This window comes from Lynx rufus, unplaced genomic scaffold (genome assembly GCF_022079265.1).
Source record: "Lynx rufus isolate CCGP_SWC_20201006 ecotype Redwood Valley unplaced genomic scaffold, mLynRuf1.p SCAF_6, whole genome shotgun sequence".
NCBI classification, from domain to species: Eukaryota; Metazoa; Chordata; class Mammalia; order Carnivora; family Felidae; genus Lynx; species Lynx rufus.
In genome coordinates, this window is record NW_025814878.1 from 55,394,328 (window position 1) to 55,421,278 (window position 26,951).

General features: G+C 33.0%; 1 protein-coding gene across 1 annotated transcript in view; it reads left to right on the top strand.

Moving 5' to 3' along the window:
* Positions 1 to 26,951, top strand: part of ASCC3 (activating signal cointegrator 1 complex subunit 3) — a 367,207-nt gene that overhangs the window by 148,609 nt on the left and 191,647 nt on the right. Inside the window, exons 12-13 of the mRNA XM_047101482.1 lie at positions 7,575 to 7,751; positions 10,777 to 10,848. Coding sequence (XP_046957438.1) covers positions 7,575 to 7,751; positions 10,777 to 10,848 — 249 coding nt within the window. The remainder of the gene's footprint in view (positions 1 to 7,574; positions 7,752 to 10,776; positions 10,849 to 26,951) is intronic.

A 26,951-nucleotide genomic window follows, 5' to 3' on the forward strand; every position in this document is an offset into this window, starting at 1 on the left:
CTATAAAATGCTAATTTGCAGCCTTTAAAACAAATGAGGTAGAGCTGTATGAACTGGATCTGAAAGATATGCTCTTACTGAAAAAGGAAGCTGGCCTCTACATATAGCATAATCCCACTTATGTGAAGAAAAAATATATGTTTATATTCTCATTCATTCAGTGAACATGTGCCAACCACATAGTTCTAGGTGCTATGGATGTAGTTAATCAGAGTTCTTGCTTACATTTATATTTTAGGTTTGGGTAGACAAGGGTGAATATACATGCAAGGATATGCTACAAACCTTAAAGGTGATTTGATAATAGAAATGGAACTAGAGGGTTATTTGGGACATGTTCACATTTTACCATATAAATTAAAAATATGTGTATATACACGCACATAAACACATATGCATAAAACACAAAGGGATGGAATATTAAAAAAGACACAAAAATCAGGTTTTAGCTAATATCCAACTTGATAATTTCAAGGATACAGGTAGTTGTGAGACAAAGGTGAAGCATGGAGAAGTCTGAAACTGCCATCATAGCTTTCCAGGTCCTTTCTTGCCGCATAGGATTGGCTCTGGCCCAGATTTTCAAGCATGAAGGGCATCATTTACAGAAGAGAGCTATTTTAATCATGAAATGTGTTTATTTTATACCATGATACTTATATAGCTTAGTGATGTTTTTCGGGGAGTCATGCCATATGAATCCATACATTCTAGATTTATTTACATTGAGCCACCTAGAGGGACCATGTCCATCAGCTAAAAGCATTATAAAGTTAAGGACTTGCCTGTAACTATAGAACATTAGAGGTCGAGTAAATATCATTAGTACATTTACCAGAAGGTCTGTCATTAGCATGTTTACAGGGGTGTTTGACTAGGACATCTTTCTTTCCTGAGCACCCCCGGTTAAGGGAACAAATGGATTGCAGGCCTCCTGCTAATGCTTTCTGTATATATATGTTATATATGTATATAACAGACACATGATACTATGTATTATATATATTTTGAAGCAATTCTAAGTTTATGAATATTATAGTGTATAAATTTCCATATAATACATAAATATTATAAACTATATCAAGTTAAATTTATGTAAACTAAATATATAAAATAGATTTTTATTGTATATGTAATGTAGTTATAGAAATATCTATATATGATATAGAAATATATATATTTTGTATAGTATAGATATATAACATCTAAATATTTAATATATTCATCCTACACATGATATCTCCATAATATAATCAAACTCCAATTGTATGGTTTATCACTACTATGTTCATAAACTTTTTGATGGCTTGCTGTTTGGTATCTAAAGAAAAATGTTTAAATTCCTTATCTGGACATTAAAGACTATTGGAGCTGTGATCTATTTGTATAATTTTAACTTCTACATATTTCTTAGCTACAATAGGTTCCAGCCACACAAAACTATGTGTCCTTTCCCCATTTCCTTTCCAATACCATTGACCCTCTTCCAGAGATGAAACTCATCTCACTGAAGGCAGAATGTTTTATTGGTTGTGAGAAATTCTGTCTTCATCTGTATCCTTTACTATATTTTAATCTCCTTTATAGAAGGGTCTATGTGATTCTTCTCATATTTTTTAATGTACTATCACAAAGCTCATAACTACTTTTATTAAAAAGCAAAGTTGCTGTTTTTCTATGTACCTTTTTTTTGATTACCAGATGTTCCCAGTAGATGGCAGTGTTTTACATAGCACATCAACATTTGTAACTAAGGGAAGCAACATTAAAAGATGCTCTAAAGCAGTGTAGATTGTGTTCGGATTCTGAAATTGTGTGGTGGCTTTAGGGACTAAATTCACAAGACACATGATTGAGAGGAATTTAGAAAACAGAAAGTGTAAGAAAGGCCACATCCGTTGTATTTAACACTGAACTAATATTAATTGTCTTCTAAACTGTCTGAACATAGATTTTATATAAAGGAAAACATCCTAAAAACTTACTGCCTAGCTTTTGGGCTAATTATAAAAAATAAGCTGTAAAATATTAAAACTTTTATAGTTTTCAACACAATAATTTTTAGGTGAATTTATAGTTCATAGTGTAGTTTACAGAGCTTTGAGATTTGGTTTAGGACATAAAGTTCCAAGTTATTCTCATTTAAAAGAAAGTATTTCACATACAGGCTTATTATATATATCGAGAATAATAGGATCATACTTTTAGATTAAAAAATAGAGTCATTTTAAATGGAATTTTAGCAGAAAAAGGTCTATGGTGTTTGCAGAGTATCATGTATTTAACATCGAAATACCTTAAAAACATGTTCAGTAACTTTTATGTTATAATGGTTTCAAAACAAAAAGATCACTTTCATATCCTTTCAAATCACCTTCACTACTACATAGAACTATTGCATAATTAAAATCATCGTTCTAGGGTTGACTGGGTAGCTTAGTTAAGCCTCAACTCTTGATTTCAGCTCAGGTCATGATGCTGTGGTTCCTGAGATTGAGCTCAGTGTTGGGCTCTGCACTGACAGCATGGGGAACTTGCTTAGGATTCTTTCTCTGCCCCTGCTGCGTATGCTCTCTCCTTCTCTCTCTCTCAAAATGAATAAATAAATAAAGAGTTTTGTTTAAAAAAATCATTGTAATCACTATAAAGGATTCTCATCACAACATATAAAGGGGGTTTCTTAACTAATAGGGATGTTCATTATTTCCCCGATAGAGGGTTCCTTTGTTTTTAGTTTTTGCTGATAGCCACAAGATTTTTTTAGTGAAAGCAAATTCATGGTAAGATATTGTATATATATTTATACTTTAATTTTTATCCATCTCTATCATTTTTTGACGCTCCCTCTTTACGCTTTTGCAAATAGTCTCTGTATGTGTGGATCTGTGTCTTATTCAGTGGTATCCACATTGCACAAAGTTTAAGTCTTAAGCCATTGTTGATGGATGTCTCATTATGGAAGTATTCCTATTACTCATATTGGACTACTTTGCTTATACCCACTGAGTCTTCTAGACTAAGCAAACTTATCAAAAGCCTCCTTAGAAACCTGCGATGAAGTTGATCAGTCATGGGATCATAATGATATATTTTAATTACAAAGTGAATAGAAGTTTTTGGCCATCTCTTGGGTTTATCTTTCTAAGTATGTTACATTGTAATCAGAGAAAGCGGCCTATATTCTTTTTTGATTTGAAACTGAGTTTTTTGTGACTTAATACATTTAATTGTTAAAAATGTTTAATTGTTTAAAAGTATAATTGTTTCTTGTGACTGATACATTTAACTGTTAAAAGTGTTTAATTGTTTAAAAGTTCCTATAGCAATTTAATGTAAATTCCAATGTGCATTTTTAAGTACTGTGGGTAGAAAGTGTACTTTGTATGTATTGAATCAAGCTTGTGAATTATGGCCTACAAAGTCATACATGAGAGGGTTCTCAGTAGACCTCTAAACTGCTCTATCCACACTTTGTCCTCTCATTCATCTTCTTCCTGCTCAGCTTGTTCCAATCCCACAGTCTTTGTACTTACTTTTTCTTCTGTTTGAAGATTTTTATCCCCTGATCATCTCTCAAATATTTCTTCTTTAGCGAGGTTTTTCCTCATTATCCCACCTAAAGTGTGGCCCCACCCATGCTACCTTCTATGCTATTACCTTGTTTTACTCTACTCATAGCACTTACTGATACCGATACCTGAAATTCCCTAATTTGTTTATGAGTTTATGGTTGTCTCTTCTCAACTAAAACGTCAGCTCCTGATTGTAAAGACAGTTTTGTTTACTGCTATTTCCTGGTGCCCCCCCCCAAATACAATTACATACACAATCTGTTGACTGACGAATGAAATGATTGACAAAATCCTCTCTGACTTTACTTAAAATGCCACCCTTGCACCTTTGTAAAAAAGAATATTTTGTTTACTCCCTTTTCTGACTATCTGCTGTGATTTCTTTTATTCTTGAATCCTTTCTAGTAATAATGAATATCAAATTAGAACATACTTCGTCCCCCTTTTCTTTGTGAAAGCAGGTTTATAAAATACTTACTAACAATCAGTGAATGGATGGTAATTTAACAAAATATGAGTTCCAGGGCTTATTGAGTTGTCCTCTAGATAATATCACCTAAAGGTAAAAACTTTTTGAATTAAATGCAAAAGCATATTTTGAAAATTCAGTTATTCATTTTCTTATTTTTTATTTCTGTAATTTGGCTTATTATATAACTTTTATGGAATCCACTGATTTATAAATTTAATGAAGCAAATGGATCTGTTCTCTTAACAAGTCTGTAACTCTGCCATACAAATGTTTATATTGATTCAGTTCATGATAATTTCAGTCTGGAGTTTTTTTGGGGGAAGGTTGTTTTTATATCCAACTAAATACCTTTAATTTGAAAGTTGTAGTTCTTATTCTTTTACCAAAGTGGTAAGAATCATCTATCTAAGGAGCCATATATATCTCATAGGTATCTCTATAGGTATTTTATTTAGTCCTCAAATATGCCCAGAAAGAACCTCTAAACTCCTCTGTCTAAACTTACAGAATGGATTTTGAAGTTACAGGACCACATTTTCTCTTATGCTTGTAGGAAACATTGGTGTCAGGGAATGTATCCAGGCATTTGGACTCTCCTGAAGTGTGTGTACATTGTATGGCAATGTGCAAGGAGAAATCCGGCATTGGCAGTTGCTCACTTAGGGGCAGTAAACTTGAAGATACCAGTATGATGCAAGCAAGTTTTGACTAAAATTAGCTGTAAATAAGAAAGACGTAGGAAACTGAAGAAATGATTAAAATACTTACCCAGTGTCTCTTCATGAACCCCCTTATTTTACTGATGATAGCAAGAAAGTGAGAATGGCAAACATTTCTAGATAAAAAAATAATAATATAACGTTAAGGTTAGAAATCTTTTTATATGCCTTCTCTCATAGGTTGACTAACTTGCCAAATTCATTCTAAATCATGTGTAATTTTTAAAATCACATTAGATGTTTTCAGTTTTTTTTTTTTTTTAGGTAAGAAACCATTTTCTAAATCAGACTTTAGAAGCCAAGAATACAAAATATGAAAGCAGAAGGGATATGAGAACACAGAGAGAAGGGCTATTATAGGCACATGGGGCAGCAGAATGCCACCTAATATTTCTGCAGAACCCATAGGGCTGAGGTGTGGATGATCCTAGGCTGTATCATGCTAATGATAGAAATTAATTCCCCTTAGGAGGGGAAAATTAATTTTGCCTCCTAGTTTAAAATGGGACGTTCGTATGTGATTAAAATGATTCCTTCTTTTGGCAAATACTAACATCCTGTATTGCTGATGTAGAGAATTTGAATAATATAATTAATGTGGTGAAGTGATCAAACATAAAGTATTGTATAACCTATGAATAGATAAATCTCAGGTCTCTATGGGGCATTTTCTCAAAGCAGAAATTGAACAGATCATAGTCTTTACAGAATACAGTAGACATTTAGAAACAACATTTATATGATAAAATTCTGTACAGATAGATACACATACATACATACGTATATACATGCATACATTCTACACTTTTATATTTGATAAAATGAAGATTTAAAACCCAACCAATTGAAAGATTAATCAGCAGCCACTTAGAGGTCAGTAAGTGATCATGGAAGGAAGAGAAGGAAAGAGAGAGGGTCAGCACTTTTTTTTTTTTCAAAAATAATGGAAACTTGTCAAATGCACCCAGAATTGTTATTCAAAGTAAGATTTATAATCTAAAATGAAACAGGAATGGAGACACTATCAATAAGTTAATTATTAAACGTTAAATGTTAGTTTGGTGCAAAATATTCTAATGAAACCGAGTGGAAAAAATAATAAAGCTGAAAAATAAAGTTAATTTTAAAATAGGAAAACAAAATTTTTAAAAGCCACTGGAAAAAAAAGAAACTAAATAAAGCAACCTCTAACAAGTCTAATCACAAATAGAAAGCCAATGAATAAATAAAACTAGAAATGATAAAGACCTTTTACTGAATGTGTAGAAACTTAAAAGATGAGGATGTTGTAAGTGTTATAAGTTATGAATTAGACCTGAAAACATAACTGAGAGAGAACTGGACGCTGTTGTGTGCTTATGAGCAGTTAAATGGACATACTTCTTGGCATGTAAACTCTTTCATGATTATTTCTATATTTCTAACCACATCTTCTGTCACCTCCTTTCTCCAGTTCATGCTACTAGTCTTGCTAGATGCAGTACCCTAAACTCCCGATTCCTTCTGGCTTGCCTGCTGTCCTCTCAGTTTAGATTGGCAGCAACCATTACCCCCACTCAGTATGCCTTTCCTGACGTACCGGAGTTTATTTAGTGATCCCTGCCCATTATTCTCACCATTCTGGGAAACTACAACTATTAATAGGACACATTACGATGTTTTTTGCCATTATTACATATGGGCTCTAAGCTCCTGTTCTGTTGGCACTGTGCCTGTCATTAAGAGCTTAAAAGATAATTATTAAACAAAATCAGTGTTATCAATAGTGCTCAGCAACAAAACGAGACTATTACACTACAGCAGTGAACACAAAAAATGTGGCTTAATTCATGTTTTCAGTAGTTTTTATTTTTTTCCCAAGTTTTAGCTATTATTCCCTGCAATCTCTCTTCTGTTATGATTATGAAATGATTTTAATATAAAGTGTGTAATGATAATTTGGTAAACCAATTTGAAAACTTCCTCTGTGATGAAAGAATAGTGTGTTAGTTTCTCAGTCATATATTTTACTGATATGCTCAACTTTTACTGATATGATATGTTTTACTGATACGCTTTACTGATATGGTAGTATGATACAGCAAAAGGAATACTGTATAATAGGTAAAGAATTATAGACTAAGCAGTCTATAATAAGGGAAGGAAAACGCTGATTTAATAAATGAGGCTTCAATAATTTTTTAAAAGGTCCATGGAAATTTTCAATGAATGTATATATACACATAGTTTCAAATATTTCTGTCATTCATTTTAAATTTAAATTTGTGAAATACTAGAAATATTTACCTTAATTATTTTAGACTTTTGTGTTTTTAGCACCTGAAATTATAAATTGATAAAACTTAGACTAAATCCTAATCCATGTATGTCACTTACTTTGTTACATTTTTAGGGAAAAAAAAGTTAAGATTCTTCAGTTCAGGAAATCTAAAATTACATTTTAAATTATTTTGTATTATCCTTGATGGCAGGCTTAGACCAGTTTATTTAATTGTTTATCTTTCAGATAAGGACAGTTACCTGTCTTTTAAATTGTGTTGTTATTATATATTTGGGGGTGGATCTTGTTTTATTATATATTTTATATTATCCTTGATGGCAGGCTTAGACCAGTTTTCTTTCATTGTTTATCTTTCAGATAAAGACATCTGTGTTTCACACTATGTATTGTTATTACATATTTTTAAGAGGGGTGGAATCTTGTTTTATTGTAAATGTCTCATACTCTCTGTTTATTAAAACTTATTTCAAACTCAGAAAAATCCAAATGGGTTGAATCTACTCATAAATTAAATAATGTAACCCATGTAGGTGGAATCCACACAGAGTATGATAAGGATTCTTGGGCTCTCTGCGACCTTACCCAACTACCTTGATGTTGCTACATTTTTACACGTTAATCCCTGTATTGGACTTTTCTACTTTGATGGCCGTTTTCGACCAGTTCCTCTTGGACAGACATTTCTGGGAGTTAAAAGTGCAAATAAGGTAAATATATTTTTTAATAATAATAGAGTTTTCTGTTCCTAAAATGTTTTTGTTGATGTATTGTTTAATGCTTATTTGGGATTTCCCCAAAAGACCCTTTTAGTAGGATTACAAATTAAACATCTTAGATAAAATCAAGCACATTTCCTCAACTATAAGTAGTAATATAACTCCTTCAAAAAGTTGCTTACAGTTTGTATCGCATTATCAATGTATATTTTGTATTCTTGGCTAATAATACAAGTTATATATATATATAAGGTCATAAATTTCAAAAAGTTACTTTGAAATGATTGAAGGCTAGTGTGAAATAATAAAAGGCTCTCATTCAACCAGTAATATAAATTTTGATATGCTACTTATCTAAAAAAAATAATAAATTTTATGCCATTGGAAAATAATTCCTAATAGCAACTGTTAATGAGGTATTCTATTTCACTTATAATGTTTTATAACTACCATATTAATTATATATATATAAGTGGCATTTCTGAGATTCTTTATAATGCTTTTAAAAGTTTTATAGTATTACTGTGTACCATATACACTATTAGGGTGCTTATTTTAAACTTCTGTTTCATAGTATCATGAAGGAATATTTTACTTTGCTCAAAATTTATGCATTTAATATTGTGTTAAATGATACTTTTTGTTTTCTGTAAAAGAAATAGGTTTGAGAGAAGATTCATAGGCCTTATGACCTCTTTATAAAATAAAATGAGATGGAATCCTGTGTTAGTATGTCAGCCCTGGTCTTTAATGTATTGCATTACTTGTCTAAAAAGAGTTTTATTAGTAACATAGGGTCATTTTACCTTACACTATTACAAATAAAATATTCAGCTAAAAAATACCAGAAGTGACTGCCACTACAACAGTGTATACATATGCTTCAGGTACAGTGCATAATGTAAGGTGTCTTCAGGGTTGTCGTGAGCCATTTCAGACATACAGACAGATATAATAATAGTTATATTGTACATATTTTGTCATTAATTGATTCAAGTGATTTTCAGTATTGCTACTTGTTTTTTTTTTCTCAGTCACTTCTTAATATATATTTGATTATTTAGTATATTTTAAGGTATCCTTAGGGCAGCTGTAGAGCTGTTTCCTTTATAGCTTTAGCTTATTCTTTCAGCTTTATAATTTATTTTTTTTTTTTAATTTTTTTTTTCAACATTTATTTATTTTTGGGACAGACAGAGACAGAGCATGAACGGGGGAGGGGCAGAGAGAGAGGGAGACACAGAATCGGAAACAGGCTCCAGGCTCTGAGCCATCAGCCCAGAGCCTGACGCGGGGCTCGAACTCACAGACCGCGAGATCGTGACCTGGCTGAAGTCGGACGCTTAACCGACTGCGCCACCCAGGCGCCCCTCAGCTTTATAATTTAAATGACAGAAGATGGTTATCACAGAAAGATTTAGAAAAGAAAAATTTTTCAGGTGCTTTTCAGCTATTTAAATCTTATTTTTTTAATCCATTATATAAATTGGTAAATTACTTAAAGCTAATTAAATTCAACATATTTTCACCTTAATATGTTAGCATTGTAATCTTAAATCATAAGAAGAATGGTGTCAGGTGACAGAAGTCTTGCACAATTAGAAAAACACTGTTACGTATCTTACATAGGGTTAATATAAATTATTTATATGTATGAGTTATAGATTTTTTTGTTTTATTATAATGTATTATTTTTACATTCAGTGAAATATACAATTGGTAATCATTAAGCATTTCCCCAGGGTGTTGATTAATATATTTACTAACCAGTTATCCATTTGTCATTGTTTTATAAAAAGAAATCCTTGTAGGTTCCTCAGAGTTTCATTCAGAAACACATGATGTGACTCAGTTATTATGGAAGAATATAGGAAGATGGTGTGCCTGACACCTCTAATTTGAAATCATGGCTTTGCCCAGAACTCAACCCAAACTACACTGAAAAAATTATTGAGAGCTGAGGTTGTTCTTGAATCATTAATGGGGAGTAAATTATCTCGTGATTATCTCCTTTTACTTAGTCACTACAATTCATAAGAGTAACAGAATGATAAAACATTTACTTTATTAAAACAAAATATCTATATCATAGTCATTCCAAATGTGTATGACATTTTCATCACTTCCACACTCTTAATAAATGTTGTGTAGAGAGATGCAGGTTGGATCACATGCCTGTTCCTTTGGATGAACCATCTTACCTTTTTGGTTGGAAGTTTCCTCATCATTAATAGGGAAGATGAGATCCTTTCTTAACTCATGAATTGGATATTAAATTTCCAATTAACCTGAAAAATGTTTCTGTAGAAAAATATCTAACCCTCTCCATATGTATTACAGAAATAGTATGTTTCCCTTGATTCTAACTGTATATACCATGGCATTCTACTAGTGCTGTTGTGGTGATTTTGAGAATTACACAGGAAAGCTGTATAGTTTATAGAATGAAACAGAAGAAAAACAGCTTGACAAGTGGACTTCCTGGGGAAAGCAAAAATTTTTAAATTATTCTAAAATATCTATAACTAGTATATTATCCTTAAAATTGTCTTTAAAAAACTTGTCATACTTAGAAAGTTAGTATGAGGTATTTTATTTGTACTTTTTTTTTTTAATTTTTTGAAATCTTTTTTATTTATTTTTGAGAGAGAGGGGAAGAGAGAGCAGGGAAGGGGCAAAGAAAGAGGAGAAAGAGGGAGACAGAGGATCCGAAGTGGGCTCTGTGCTGAGAGCAAAGAGTCCCATGTGAGGCTCGAACTCACAACCCATGAGATCATGACCTGAGCCAAGGTAGGATGCTTAACTGACTGAGCCACCCAGGCGCCCCTTTGTACTTTAAAATTATGTTGTGTTTCTTAATAGGTTGTTATATGCTAGGTATTTATAGTGCATTTGTTGTTTCTACATTCTAGTTAATCTGAAAGGAAAAAAATGCCTTATGATCAGCAGTTTTGTTGCTAGTTAGAAAGTTTATAATTGCTTCATTTGATATTATTCATGTTTTAAAAACCTTAAGGTGCAACAATTGAATAACATGGATGAAGTATGTTATGAAAGTGTTTTGAAGCAAGTAAAGGCTGGACACCAGGTACGCTTTATTTTATCCTGTTTTTGAGAATACTTAATGGTTAAAATTATTAATTTTTATGCTCTTAAAATTTTTCTTGAATTGTGAGATAATGACTGTGAGGTTTTATTTTTTACTAACTTTTTAGCTGAGTGGTTAGCCATATAAGTCATAAAATATTCATAAATTATCATCCCAATATTGCTAGGTCATTTTATTATTTATTTATTTATTTATTTATTATTTTGCTATTTCATTAAATAGATAAGAGAGAGAAGGATTTCATCCTCTACACTTCTGGGGTTTTTTTATCTTTTAAAAAAGCAGTCTTCCTTCATACCTCAAAATTTTTAATTTGTACTTTTTTACATAATGTAAAAATTTTAAATGTTCTGTTATTCTTACTGTTTTCATGAAGTAGTACCAATTCAAATATATATGATATATGTTGTTTTATTGTGCTTGGAAATTAAGCAGTTTTACTTTTAAACTCCATTGTTCAAAATGCTCCAATCAAGATTATTAAAGAAAAAGTGGGATGATAATAATTGCTTGCATGAAACTTCATCATTGCTTGATTGTATGTGGTTCTTTGGATCATTTTATTTTATTATGGAATTTTTTTCTATGTTATTAGCCTTTATGACACATAAAATTAAATACTTTCTGGTCCTTTGGTTTTTAAATTTGTTTTAAGAGCAGTGAAATCCTTTTTTTCCAGACTAAATGTTGTTTCGAGCCTCAGTATATAAACAAATCAATGATGAATTAAACTTGAAGGCATGGAACACGGCCCAGTGAGCATCTTTGATGCATTTTGCCCCTTTAAGAAACAACTTTAGTATCAGGTTTCTAACTAATCTCAAGAGAATGTCCTTAGGTTTAAGAATAACTTTTAAGGAAAAGAAATCATGATTAAATTATATGATATTAGTGACTTACCTTTCCTAATGATTCTTAAATGTCTGAAACTGCTAAAATTATCTTACATTTATTTTCATTGAATCCTCTCACCAGGCAGTGAGACAGGTACTATTATCATCATTTGACATGTGAAGAAAATGAGGTGCTGTACAAAATAAAGTAACACGTTTCCATCATTTTAGTAGTGCACTTGTATATCCAGTCATGTGAGTGCAGCGTCTTCACTAACCATCATGTCATGATCACTATGTGCATTTATTTTATATCAGTGTATTTCTTTGATCTTCATTAGAAAACTGCTTTGAGTTGCATTATTTATTATGTACAAATAAAGGTTAAAGACCAATATTCTTTCTTTAATCAAAAGTATTACCAAATATCAACTACTTATTCTTAGGAGCCAGGGAACTTTTTTTTTTTTTTTTGTAAAGGGACATGTAGTAAATATTTTAGGTTTTGTGGGCCTTATGTTTTTCTTCATTGTAGCTACTCAGTGCTGTTGTAGCATGAAAGCAGTCGTGGACAGTATATTAACAATTGGGCATGGCTGTGTTTCAATAAAATTTTATTTACAAAAACAAGCAGCAACTGCATTTGGCTTGTTTTCTAACTTCTGTTCTAGATTCCTTCATAAGATTTATTTGTAGTGAACGTCCAATGATCCTAAAATGTTATCTAGAGAAACATTTGATAGCATTTCAGTGAAAATCCTGAAAGAAAGAAATATCCTGTATAATCACCAATGTCTGTACCTTCTTTGTAAAAGAACAAGATAAATTCAGTGTAATTAGGTAGATATTACTGCCATGGACATTTATTTCTAACTTTTATATCACAAAAAATTTAAACTATATTGTTAGCTAAGGAATGTAGCTATGAAATCCATAAAATCTATTTGTATATGCTATATTAAAAATGTTAAGTAAATATGTTTTTTCAATTTTTTAAAAAGTAACATTCTTTTTTAGAGCAGTTTTGGGCTCACAGGCAAAATTGAATGGGATTCACTCTTGAAGTTTGTTCTGTAGGTTTGGACAAATGCATAATAGCATGTATCCACCATTGTAGTGTCATACAGGATAATCTCACTGCCCTGAAAACTCTCTGTGTTCAGCCTATTCATCAATCCTTCCCATTTACCCCTTGAAACCACTAACCTTTTAAATCTTTTTAATCGTTCTGTTGTTTTGCCTTTTCCAGAATATCATACAGTCTGTAGCCTTTTCAGATTGGCTTTTGTCACGTTATCTGTTTGAGGTTTCTCCATGTCTTTTCATGACTTGATAGCTTATTCTTCTAATCACGGAATAATACTCCACTCTCTGGATATACCACTGTTTATTTATTTATTTACATACTGAATGATATCTTGATTGCTGCCAAGTTTTGGCACTTATGAATAAAGCTGCTATAAACATCTATGTACATATTTTGTGTGGACTTAAGTTTACAGTTTCTTTGGGTAAACACCAAAGAGTATGATTACTGGGTCATATAGTAAGAGTAGTTTTGTAAGAAAGCTCTATACTGTCTTCCAAAATTGTGTACCATTTTGCATTCCTACCAGCAGTGAATAAGAGTTCCTTTTGCTCCATAGCCTCACGAGCATTTAGTGATACCACTTTTTTGGCCATTCTAACAGGTGTGTAGCAGTATCTCATTGTTTTACTTTACATTTCCTTAATGACAAATGATGTTGAACATATTTTACATCTGTATCTTTGGTGAAGTATCTGTTTAGGTCTTAGGCCATTTTAAAATCAGGTTCTTTATTTTCTTGTTGTTGAATTTTAAGAGTTCTTTGTATAAAAGTTCTTTGGATAAAAGTCATTTATCAGTTGTGTCTTTTACAAATATTTTCTCCCAGTCTTTGACTTGTCTTCTCATTTTTTCAGCAGTGTCTTTTACAAACAGTTTTTATTTTAATAGAATCTAGTTATCAATTATCTTGCAGACCATGCCTGTGGTGTTGTATCTAAAAAAGCATCACCATGCTTAAAGTCACCTAGATTTTTACCTATGTTATCTTCTAGGAATTTTATAGCTTTGTGTTTATATTTGGGCCTATGATTGGTTTTGAGTTAAATTTTGGGAAGGGTGTGAGGTCCATGTCTAGATTTACTTGTTGTTGTTGTTGTTGTTGTTGTTTGCATGTGGAGGTCTAGTTGTTCCAGCACCATTTATTGAAAAGACCATGTTTGCTCCATTTTATCACCTTTACTCATTTCTCAAAGATCAGTTGGCTGTATTTATGGCTTATTTCTGGGTTCCCTATCTTTTTCATTTGTTTGGCTATTCTTCAGCAAATACTAGAGTGTTTTGATTACTATATCTTTATGGTCATTTTTGAAGTCAGGTAGTATCAGTCCTCCAACTTTGTTCTTCAACATAGTGTTGGCTATTTTGTGTCTCCATTTAGGTTTGAACTGTGAGTTAACATTCTTTTTAACGTAATTTTTAATCATGATAGGATTTCTTCTATCACAGGACAACTTTTTGTAATCTATGATAAATTTCTTTATACATGCAAACTCTTAAATTTTTTTTTGTCTTTTAAAATAATGGGAATTAAACTGTGAATATTTTACCATGTATGGAACATATAAATAGATAAAGTTTTACTCTCGGTCAATATCAACTCTATTCCTTTTTTTTTTTTTTTTTTTTTGAGAGAGAGAAAAAGAGAGAAAACTTTAGCAGGGGAGAGGGGCAGAGGGAGAAGGGGAAAGAGAAAGAGACTATCTTAAGCAGTCTCCACACTCAGTGCAGAGCGCCAACATGCCTAGGTGCTCCACTTATTACTCCTTTGTAATATTCTTGCAAATGTTATAAAAATATTTAAGACACTACTGGTAGGAATGTTAGTGTTGCCTGTAGAATTAAAACAATCATTTTTCTTCTGTTGTAGTTAGCATTTAATGACAAGATAAATAGGTACTTGCGTCATTACTTCAGAACACAGGATTGCTTCTGATAGAAAATCTTCTCTTTTTTTTTTTAGAATTTTTAAAAAAGAGAAGTTCTTGTGAATTCTTTCTTAGTGAGATTGATAAATACATATATCCATTTATAAACATATACATAAACACACATGGTTGTTAATACTAATGTAAGTAAATGGCTTAGTAATACCATTACTGCCAGTACTACAGCTATTTTGAGGCCTTAGGAACTGCAGATCACTTATCTTTGTAGCATTATTTGCCTTTATCATGCTGTTTATAATTATCCTTTATGTATATTTGTTATATTACTCCAGCCTGTTTTTCATTATTGAATCTTACATTATAAAATATTTCTTTAAAAAATAATCACATTCCTACATTCTCTTATTCCTTATTGTTGGTAAGAGTGGTAGTTGTATCTTCTACTGTATGTAAAAGTCCAATAAAATGTTGTAATTTAAAGGACCCTAGGAAGATTGTTTCCTCTTCCTCTTCTGTCACGGTTCTTTTACTGTTACAGAGGCTAACATGTTCCCCTAGGAATCACGATTTATGAAGTATGCTGGCTGGGGGGTGTTTGGTCAGTAGAGATGGGATCTTGCTGCCATTCCTTTCATTCTTGTTGTGAAGTTGTTCAGTACGTTGCTTTTCAAAAAGAAAGCTGCCAGACGGTAGGCATTTGCAGTTATAAATTCTAAAAGGACAAGTTGGAATGGAGGGCTGGGTTCATAGCACTGGTTTCCTATTTAGAAAGGACAGACTTGGATGGGATACCCCAAGGGAGGGAGGCTTCAGGTGACCAGAGGCTGCTGCTCCAGGGCAGGAAGAACATGGGAATGGAGAGTGAGCAAAGCTGAGGCAGAAGTTGGGTACAAGCATTCCCTTCTCACCTTTGTGTGCATGTCATGGCATCCATGATTGCCAACCTTTTAAGGATGCATGACCTCCAAGCTCTCTTCTTCCCCTGCACGCCTGTCTGGCTAAAAATGCACTGTGGGTGATCGTGTAGACTATGATTGCAATTTGAGAGTTCAGTGAAACACTTGGGGATCAGAGATTGTGTCCAGATATGTTCCTCTTCCCAAACTAGAATTAGAACAGGATAACTAGGGCCCTCTTCACACTGTGTACCTTAAAATGTCAGGCTTAAGCTGCATGTCTCACAATTTCTATTTTTGAATGATTAGTGATGATGTTTATTTTCCATAATAGTAGGACTTTCTGAAGTTCTGTAGAAATACCCACATATCTCTTTTACTTTTTTTAATTGTAAAAATAAAATAACACTAAGGAAAATTTTTATAGTCTTACTATTTACCATTTTAACATTATTATTGTAATTTTTATGCATATCCACTAGTCATTTTTTATCCAATTGCACATGTAGCTTTTAATTTTGTTCATTCAAACTTAATTATTAGTTGTAATCCATAACTAAATTATACTGTAGTTACAGTTTTATATTCACTGTTTTCTTTAATGAATAGTGAACATTTTTCATTGTTTCTACATGGTCCTCACAATTTTAATATCGCTAAGAGAGAAAGGGAGTTTTTATTCAGTTTCTAAGTTTCGGACACCATATGAATGTCTTTGGACTTTTAATTTTCCCATCCCAACATGAGCATTATGATCTCCTTTTCTTCAAAAAGAAAATGAACCTACAACATGTTAAGCAGCTTTCCCAGCTAGTACATCCAGCTAATAAAGGTTTGCATGAGGATTGAAACACAAGTTTTGTGGAGATGAAACCCACAGCATTTTCAGAACTTTATACTGCTCCTTTGTCATTAAGCTGACATTGGCTGTTCCTCTATTACTGGTTATTCCTATATTAGTAAGTGTTTTTAATGTTTGCAATTTTCTGTTATTAAAGATAGTGCTACCGTAGTGATCATCTTTCTGCCTATTATTTTTTCTGTTGAAACATTTCTTGGGATAAACTTCCTAAAATAGAATTATGGCACAAATGGCCACATTCTGCAGCCTTGCCACATGATCCTATAATACATTCTGGGTGGATAATAATATTTCATGATCGTAGCAGACCTATGTAGGATTTTAGAAACTTGATGCCATATTTTCCTGAAAAGTTTTATCAGTATAATGTGAGGTAAGATTATGATCTGCTGTGTTTGCTATTTTGAATTTGTTTTATACTTTTAAGGCATATAATAGAGTGGTAACATATCAGTGAGCTTTTTTTCTTAATTAGCCAGCGATTACTTCTTTTTTTAAAAGGTTATTTATTTACTTTGAGAGACAGGGAGCTCATGAGGAGGGGAGGGGCAGAGAGAGAGGGAGAGAGAGAATCCCAAGCAGGCTCCATCCTGTCAGCGCAGAGCCTGACACGGAGCTTGAATTGAGGAACTGTGAGATCATGACCTGAGATGAAATCAAGAGTTGGACGCTAAACTGACTGACCACCCAGGCGACTTTGGCAGCCTTTATTTTTAGATCATGATTACAGAAAACACATTTTGTATACTTGTTGTTCATGCTTTGCTTTGAGCTTGCATTCTGTGTCTTTTTTTTTTAAAGTTTATTTATTTTGAGAGAGACAGAGACAGTGCAAGGGGGGAGGGGAGAGAGAGTAGGGGAGAGAGAAGAATCCCAAGCAGGAATTATGTGCTGGCAGCACATGCAGGGATTGATGGAGAGATTGAATTTAGGAACCATGAGATCATGACCTGACCCAAAATCAAGAGTCAGATACGTAATTGACTGAGCCCCCCAGGTGCCCCATGCACTCACTTTCAATTAGAAAAACCTGTTCTTCTCTGTGTTTTTGCTTCATAACTGTGACCCTGTGGTCTTTGACCTCTGTAATTGCATTTTTAAAATGTAGTTTAAATATGATTAATATAAAATATTGAGGGGAAAAAAGGATTAAAGCAAATATAATTTTTTTTGTTGGTGTATGTCCTTTCATTTTTTAAAATGGACATTTTCCCCTTAATTTCCTATCTTTTTTCTGTTACTCCTATAGTTTCTCTATTATATTTTGTCCATTCAAAAGTATGACAGAACCTTAAATGGAAACTAACACTATATTTTAAATAAACAGATCAAAGATGGCATACTTAAAATTTAATCAGTGTGTTCTGTGCAGTGTTGTTTTTTTAGGTTTTGTGTTCTAGTAGGACAGGTCCTACGAAGTTAGACTGGATTACAAGAACATATTATTGTTTAAATTCCTATTATAGTGTCTTGTGTATGGGGTCTCTCTAGTAAATACAATTTGATTGTGATGAATTGCCTCATCTTCAAAAATTTAACATCCTTAGTGAGATGGAGATGACAGGAAATATGAAATGCATCAGGAATATGACTTACTGGTTGATATTTGCTTCTAATCTTGCTAGTATTACAAATGCCAATGCCAGAGTCATAAGTACTAAGTTGTTAAGGCAAATTTTACATTAATGTAATCATCTCAAGAACTCTTTCACGAACATAGTTTGGAAACAGAGCTCCATCTTTTTCATTTCTTTATTACCTTTATTATGTTTGCAACTTTGGGAAAGTTGCTCAAAACTAAAATCTTCTGTTTCAGTCTGAATTTTCAAAGGGATCATTCAGTCTTCTATTTGCAAGCTGCTCTGCCACATACTATTTGGCCAATAAGTTAATTTAGCTTAATGTGTGGCAGCTTCTACTGATTGCCTTTATAATATGTCCAGAGCTGAAGTTGCAGAGAAGATGCTTGGAAAGGAAGACTATTACATATTTTGATGTTGGAAGCTGAGGTAGATACCTATTTTCAATAAGGCTAAGAGTCTTTGATGTAATCCATCACACTGAGGATTATGTGGAAATTTGTTTTCAGGGACTTAGAACCTCTCACTGAATTATTTCTCCCCCCGCCCCACCCCGTTTTGTAGCTCCTTGAATACATACCTTCACTAAGATGTGGTCCTCTGCTTTAATTAGAGTTAACAAAGAACTTCCCAATAGGATAGTCTCTGAGTCGTGTTTTTTTCCCCACATAATTGAGTTTGACTATAATGTTATCCCAGTCACTGTCTGTCTTTATATAAGGTTCCAAGTAATTTTAATGAATGAATTTGATCCATCTATCAGAAAATTAAAAATATATAATTCAACAATCTCTTTACCTTATTATCTAAAAAATTGACACCCAAATTAACTCTTCAGTTATATTATTCTGCCCAGCTCTGGTGACTGAAAGGTCTAACTATACATGTGTGCTTCATTCTAAGAGACTCTTCTATTTAAATGTTTTGTTGTACATATAAGTACAGTAAATTATATATGTGTTTGTGTGCATATATATATGTAGCTGACTGCTTAATAACAATGTGCTAATACAGTTAGTTATAACTATAACTGAATTCTAGAAGCAAAGGTCTCTGCCTCTCTATTCTAGATATAGATATCTATATACTATATATACTAGATATAGATATCTATATACTATTATACTATATATATTATATGTACTATATATACTATATATACTATATATATATTATACAGATATCTATATACTATATATATTATATATTTTACATATATATATAATGTATAGTATATAGTATATATAGTATAGTATAATGTATATATATAGTATATATATAGTATACTATATATAGTATAGTATAATGTATATATATAGTATAGTATAATGTATATATATAGTATAGTATAATGTATATATATAGTATAGTATAATGTATATATATAGTATAGTATAATGTATATATATCTATATACTATATTATATATAGTATATAGATATCTAGTATAGAGAGGGAATTGCTTCTAGAATTCAGTTATAGTTATAACTAACTGTATTAGCACATTGTTATTAAGCAGCCAGCTACATATTCAGTAAATGTGCTTTTCTTTGTTATTAAGGGGACATAAGTTATTGTGGGGCTGTGTACCTAACAAACTTTAGCTTTATTTTCTTTCCTTTTAAATACATCTTAGCAGTTAATATATAGTAGTAAGAAATTTTAAGTCTATTCTACTCCTGGAAAATCAATTGAATTTACCATGCTACCACTTTGTGCTACCCTTTCTCTGCCACCCAGTTAAAAAATTCTTCCTGCGACTACTCCTTGATCTGGTTTTCTTGCCTTCAAGTTGTTTAGTATTTTGGCTTTTCTCCCTAATTTTGGTTTCACTAAATACTTTAATCAGAGCTGTTACTTTTCAGACCATTAGTAATAAGACTGAAATAAATGTCTATTGAAAAATGGAAAACTATAACTCTCAGGCAACTGAATAGTTTTCATGCTAAAAATTAACAGTTTCTTCTCAAATACACAAGTGAATTTGTGTTGTTTCTCTCCATTTAGATTACATTAGAATAGAACAAATTTCATGTTCATAAACCATGCTGATATCCTCTGGTCATCCTATTCCATGGGTTTCAGTATACCAATCATCTAAACTTATGTGCTAGTGTACTTAATAGATTTTATGTGCAACATTGCCTTAAAAGTATTAAAAACAGTAGGAGGCAGTTGTGTTCCACTCAAGCATGTGTTGATGACAGATGGAGAAAATCTTTTCATGTTGACTTTTCAACAGTCATACTCTGCAAGACTTCAAGTCTTCTTGGCAATTGGGAAATTAAAAGTTGGCGATTCAGCCTTTAATTTTGATCCATCTGCTCAAACTAATGAGACGTCTCATTTGTAAGCTACTCTTTGTGTTACCAAATGCAAGTACAGCTTTATCATCCCTGTTAATAATTCCCCTCCTCCTGTGTAACTTGCAGAATGGGAAAATAATTGATGCCCTAACCCTATTGAGATTTTTCTTGTTATACAAACTTTGTTACAGTGATAGAAAAGAAATTAGGAACTGCCTCAGAGATTATGGCGTATTTATTAGTAACTTGTTCTTTTTTTTACATTGTCAAAAAAGTTAGCATCCTTAATAACTTCTTACTCAAAACCTACTAAGTTTCAAGAATAAATGGCTTTGCAGTATTAAAGAGGAAAAAAAGTTACTTTCAGTCTTGGATTCATGCTTAATATCAGCTTTTCCTTATTCAGATTTGTGCCTTGTTTTCTCTTTCTTCATTGTTTATAAGTTCTTAATAGATTTTTCTGTTTCTAATAAGAAATCACCCGTAAAAATTAAGTACTAAATATCTATTAACTTAATTTCTTACTATCTGAAGGGAATTATTTTTCTTAGCATTGATTCTTAGTTTATATAAAAATTATTATGTACAACTGACACAGATTTTACCATGCTAACTTTAATGATGGAACTTTCCTTTGGGCTCTTTGCCTTAAAAAGTTTTCTTCCTCCAGATACAAGCATCTCTGATTCTTAAACCCATGTTTTGTCATACCTAATTTTTTTAACATGAGTTTTATTTGTGAATTATTTGAGTGCTGCCTTTTTTTGCTCTGTCTTCCCAAATTGAGACTTATTCCCAAACGAATATAAAAGCAAGATTCTTGAGAAGATATTTTAATATCTATGAGCACAACAATTAAAGAAGATATTCCTCCTTCATCTTTACCACTAAAAATGGTACTATTAAAGAAACAGTTCAGGAGTTTTTTTAACTACAAGAAAATCTAAAAGCAGCATTCCTGAAACCTCTACTGATTTTTTTTGTTTATTTATTTATTTTGAGAGAGGGAGGGAGAGGGAGGGAGAGGCAGAGAGAAATGCAGAGAGAATCCCAAGCTAACAGTGCAGAGCCCCACGCAGGGCTTGATCTCACCAACTGTGACATTATAACCTGAGCTGAGATCAAGAGTCAGACGCTTAACTGACTGAGCTACCCAGGTGCCCCTGGAACCTCTATTCAAAAGTACACCCCCCCCCCATAAAAAGCTCTGATTCATTTTCTGTCAAATTGAAATTTCCTATCCTTCTACATTTCACAGGCAAAAACTAGTTCTTGATACTGTTGAGTTCTCTATTTTACTTTTTAATCAGTATTATTAGGGTTTGCTTAGAATTTTTTATTTTCTCTGTATATAATAAGGTAAAAATCTCATTAGTATATCTGTGTACAATTAATGTGTTGTATAAGAATAAGGGTTGATACTTTCTTTTATATTCTTTCCTTTCATTAACAGCGATTTTCTTTTATAGGGTAAGAAGACAAAGTTGGGATTATTCATTTATCAGTTTATTCATTCCTTTATTAATCTAACAGTGATTTAGTATAGACATTCTATGAGTGAAATACTTGGAATAAAGAAAGCTAAATGTTGTCCTTGTTAACTAACTCTCCCTTGTTCCCATTTCTAATCCTTCATTAACACCTATTCATTTTACCTAAGTGTGTTTCAAATCCATCCATTTCTCTCCATCCTCCCCCCCCCCCCCCCCCCCCGTCACTTCTACTGCTTAATAATGCAGGTAACTATCATGTCATCCATGGACTGTTCTAGCCACCTCTTAATTGCTCTACCTACATCCATTCTGGCCCTCCACCAGCTGCTCTCTACACTGCACCTTGCTAGAAAGATCTTTACAAAATACAACTCCAGGGTGACACTTGAATCCTTCAAGCTCCTATAAAGGGCTCAGAGGGTCCCTCTATTGTCTGGCCTTTACATTCTTCCATCTTCATCACCTCTTTGCCTCATTTTCCACCTCCTGCCTTCCTGACCTTCTTTCATCCTAATCATAGAGCTGCTTACTTCTATTTATCTCTGAGCTTTGTGCATACCTTGTTCCCTCTACCTCACAAATTTTTTCCTTATTCTCTGCTTAGTTATCCTAAATCCTTGAAATTTTATCTTTGTTAGAGAAGGCTCTGTATACCTCCTTTACTCTTTTACCTCCCTATTATGAACTATATAATAGCATAGCCCACATCTTTTTCATACTTCTTGCCATAGTTTTACAATTTTTTCTGTCTGGTTTTGATTAATACCACTTTTTATTATTAGATCATTAATCCAATAAAGGGGCTAACATGGTCTTGCTCATCATTGTATTGTCATGGCCTCACAAGTACCTGGAGCATAGTTGGTGCAGACATGATGTTTGGTAAATAAGTGAATGGGAGAGGTAGTCTTCACAAGTTGGAAGTTATCCTTAAAGAAATTGAGGGCAACTAACTTCAAGGAAAATCAAGAAAATAGTCATTAGTTCTACAGAAAGCTGAATGTCCAGGCTGAGGGTGGAACATCCTGATGATGTCGAATGACATCAAAGATTGCTTTGATTACCTTCTTAGGGGAAAAATTTCCCCCATTAGCTGTAAAGATCAGTGGAAGAATGTTGGTATTCTCCTTTAAAATGTTTCATTACATAAATTCATTCTTAATATTATTTCATCTAGTTATAGTCTTTTAGCAGTATTAAATTATCTCATTTTCTCCTAATTTGAGATATCCATCTGCCTTACTAGCTATTTGTCATGATACAGACATCATTTGTGCCACCAGTTATTTGATGTTAATAAATTCTTTTTTTTATTTCTATTCATTAAGCCCTAGAGAAGTAACTTTTGCATGCTTTTAAAATTTTACATTTTGAAGAGAACAGAAAAAATTCCATTTTTCTGAAATACAGCTGACCATAAGAGTACTCAATTACATTCTTAAAATTTTATATGTAACAGTTCCTTTATTAACCTTGTAATGTTCTCTTCATTTGCCAAGGGAATTTTTTTGGAAGTCAGAAATTTATTAAAAAAAATTTTTTTAAACATTTATTTATTTTTGAGACAGAGACAGAGAACAAGCAGGGGAGGGGCAGAGAGAGAGAGGGAGACACAGAATCCAAAGCAGGCTCCAGGCTCTGAGCTGTCAGCACAGAGCCTGACATGAGGCTCGAACCCACAAGCCGTGAGATCATGACCTGAGCCAAAGCTGGACACTTAACCAACTGAGCCACCCGGGCATCCCAATTAACTTTATTTTTTAAAGTTTTTATTTAAATTTGTTAGTTAACGTATAGTGTAACATTAGTTTCAGTAGTAGAATTTTGTGATTCATCACTTAAATACAACACCCAGTGCTCATCACAAGTGGCCTCTTTAATAAGCATCACCCATTTAACCCCTCCTCCCAACAACCCCTCCAACAACCCTCAGGTTGTTCTAGATAGTTACGAATCTGTTTTATGGTTTGCCTATCTCTTGCCTCCATGCCCCACCCCAAGTTCATCTGTTTTGTTTCTTCAGTTCCACATGAGTGAAGTTATATGGTATTTGTCTTTCTCTGACTTATTTTACTTAGCATAAATACACTCTAGCTCCATCCATGTTGTTGTAAATGGCAAGATTTCATTCTTTTTTATGGCTGAGCAATATTCCATTATTTCATTGTATATATATACATCTTCTTTATCCATTCATCAGCCTATGGACATTTGGACTCTTTCCGTAATTAGACTATTGTTATCAGTATTTTTGCATCCTTTGGGTAATACCTACTAGTGCAGTTGCTGGATTGTAGAGTAGTTCTATTTTTAACTTTTTGAGGAACCTCCACACTGTTTTCCAGACTGGCTGCACCAGTCTGCATTTCAACCAAGAGTGTAAAAGGGGTCCCCTTTCTCTGCATCATCAACAGCATGTGTTGTTTACTGCATTGTTAATGTTAGCCATTCTGACAATGTGAGGTGATATCTCGTTGTGGTTTTGTATTTCCCTGATGATGAGTGATTTTGAGCATATTTTTGTGTCTGTTAACCATCTGTATGTCTTCTTTGGAAAAATGTCTGTTTGTGTCTTCTGCCCATTTCTTATTTTTTAAATATTTTTTAATCTGTATTTATTATTTTGAGAGAGAGATAGAGTACAAGAGGGGAAGAGGCAGAGAGAGAAAGGGAGACACAGAATCCGAAGCAGGATCCAGGCTCTGAGCTGTCAGCACGGACCTGGACACGGGCTTGAACCCACAAACTGTGAGATCATGACCTGAGCTGAAGTCAGCCACTTAACCAACTGAGCCACCCAGCACCCCTCTTCTGCCCATTTCTTAACTGGATTATTTATTTGTTTTCTGGGTGTTGAGTTTGATGAGTTCTTTATAGATTTGATACTAACCCTTTATCAGATATGTCATCTGCAAATATATGTTCTTATTCCAAAGGTTGCCTTTTAGTTTTTTTATTGTTTCCTTTATTGTACAGAAGGTTTTTATCTTGGTGAAGCCCCAATAATTTATTTTTGCTTTTGTTTCCCTTGCCTCAGGAGCCACATCTAGTAAGAAGTTGCTATGGCCAATGGCAAAAAGGTTGCTGCCTGTGTTCTCCTCTAGGATTTTGATGGTTTCCTGTTTCACATTTAAGTCTTTCATCCTTTTTGAGTGTATTTTTTGTGTATAGTGTAAGCAAGTGGTCGTGTTTCATTCTTTTGCATGTTCTGTTCAATTTTGCCAACACCATTTGTTGGAAGAGACTATCTTTTTCCCATTGCATATTCTTTCCTGCTTTGTCCAAGATTAGTTGACCATTTCTGGGTTTTCTGTTCCATTCCATTGAACTGTGCACCTGTTTTTGTGCCAGTACCGTACTGTCTCGATCACTACAGCTTTGTAATGTAACTTGAAGTCTTGAATTGTGATGCCTTCAGCATTGCTTTTCTTTTTCAACTTTGCTTTAGCTATTCAGGGTCTTTTTTGGTTCCATACAAATTTTAGGATTGTTTGTTCTAACTCTGTGACAAACACTGGTAGTATTCTGATAGGGATTGCATTCAATATGTAGATGGCTTTGAGTAGTATAAACATTTTAACAGTTTTTGTTCTTCCAATCCATCAGTATGGGATGTTTTTTCATTTCTTTGTGTTATCTTCAATATCTTTCATAACTGTTCTATAGTTTTCAGAGTACAGATCTTTTACCTCTTTCGTTAGTTTTATTCTTAGGTATCTTACGGTTTGGTGCAATTGTAAATAAGATTGATTCCTTGATTTCTCTTTCTGCTGTTTCAGAAATGCCACAGATTTCTGTATGTTGATTTTGTATCCTGCAACTTTACTGAATTCATTTATCAGTTCTAGCAATTTTTTGATGGAATCTTTCGGGCCACTACATAGAGTATCATTCATCTATGAATAGTAAAAGTATGACTTTTTCATTGCTGATTTGGATGCCTTTTATTTCTTTATGTTGTCTGTTTGCTGAGGCTAAGACTTCTAGTACTATGTTAAATGACAGTGGTGAGATTGACATCCCTGACTTGTTCCTGTCCGTAAAGGAAAACCTCTCAGTTTTTTGCCATTGAGGAAGATATTAGCCTGTCTTTCATATATGGCCTTTATGATAAGAAATGTTCCCTCTATACCTCCTTTGTTGAGAGCTTTTATCAAGTATGGGTGCGTACTTTATTAAATGCTTTTTTTGCATCTATTCTTGTCCTTTCTTTAATTAATGTGGTATATCACATTGATTGATTTATGAATATTGAACCATGCTTACAGCCCAGAAATAAATCCTACTTGATCATGGTGAATGATTCTTTTAAAGTACTGTTGGATTTGATTTGCTAGTATTTTGTTGAGAGTTTTTGCATTCATTCATGCTCATCAGGGATGTCCTATAATTCTTTTTTTTTTTAATTAAAAAAATTTTTTCTAACATTTATTCATTTTTGAGAGACAGAGAGAGATGTAAGGTGGGGAGGGGCAGAGAGAGGAGAAACAGAATCTGAAGCCAGCTCCAGGCTCTCAGCTGTCATCACAGACCCCACGAACCATGAGATCACAACCTGAGCCGAAGTTGGATGCTTAACCAGCTGAGCCACCCAAGCGCTTCTATAATTCTCTTTTTTTAGTAGGGTCTTCATCTGGTTTTGGTTTTGATCAAGGTAATATTGGCCTTATAGAATGAGTTTGGAAGTTTTCCTTCCATTTCTATTTTTTGGAACAGTTTGATAAAAATAAATATTAACTCTTCTTTAAATGTTTGGTAGAATTCCCCTGGGAAGCCAAGTGACCCTGAACTTTTGTTTCTTGGGAGATTTTTGATTACTGATTCAGTTTCTTTGCTGTTCATGTTTTTTATTTCTTTCTTTTTGAGTTGTGGTATTTCATCTGTATCTAGGAATTTATCCATTTCTTCCCTATTGCTCAATATGTTGACATATAATTTTTCATAGTATCCTCTTAAAATTGTTTGTATCACTATGGTGCTGGTTGTAATTTCTCCTCTCTCATGATTTTATTTATTTGGGTCCTTTCTCTTTTCTTTTCCATAAGTGGCTTGGGGTTTATCAATTTTATTAATTCTTTCAAGAACCAGCTCCTAGTTACATTGATCTGTTGTACAGGGTTTTTTGTTTGTTTGTTT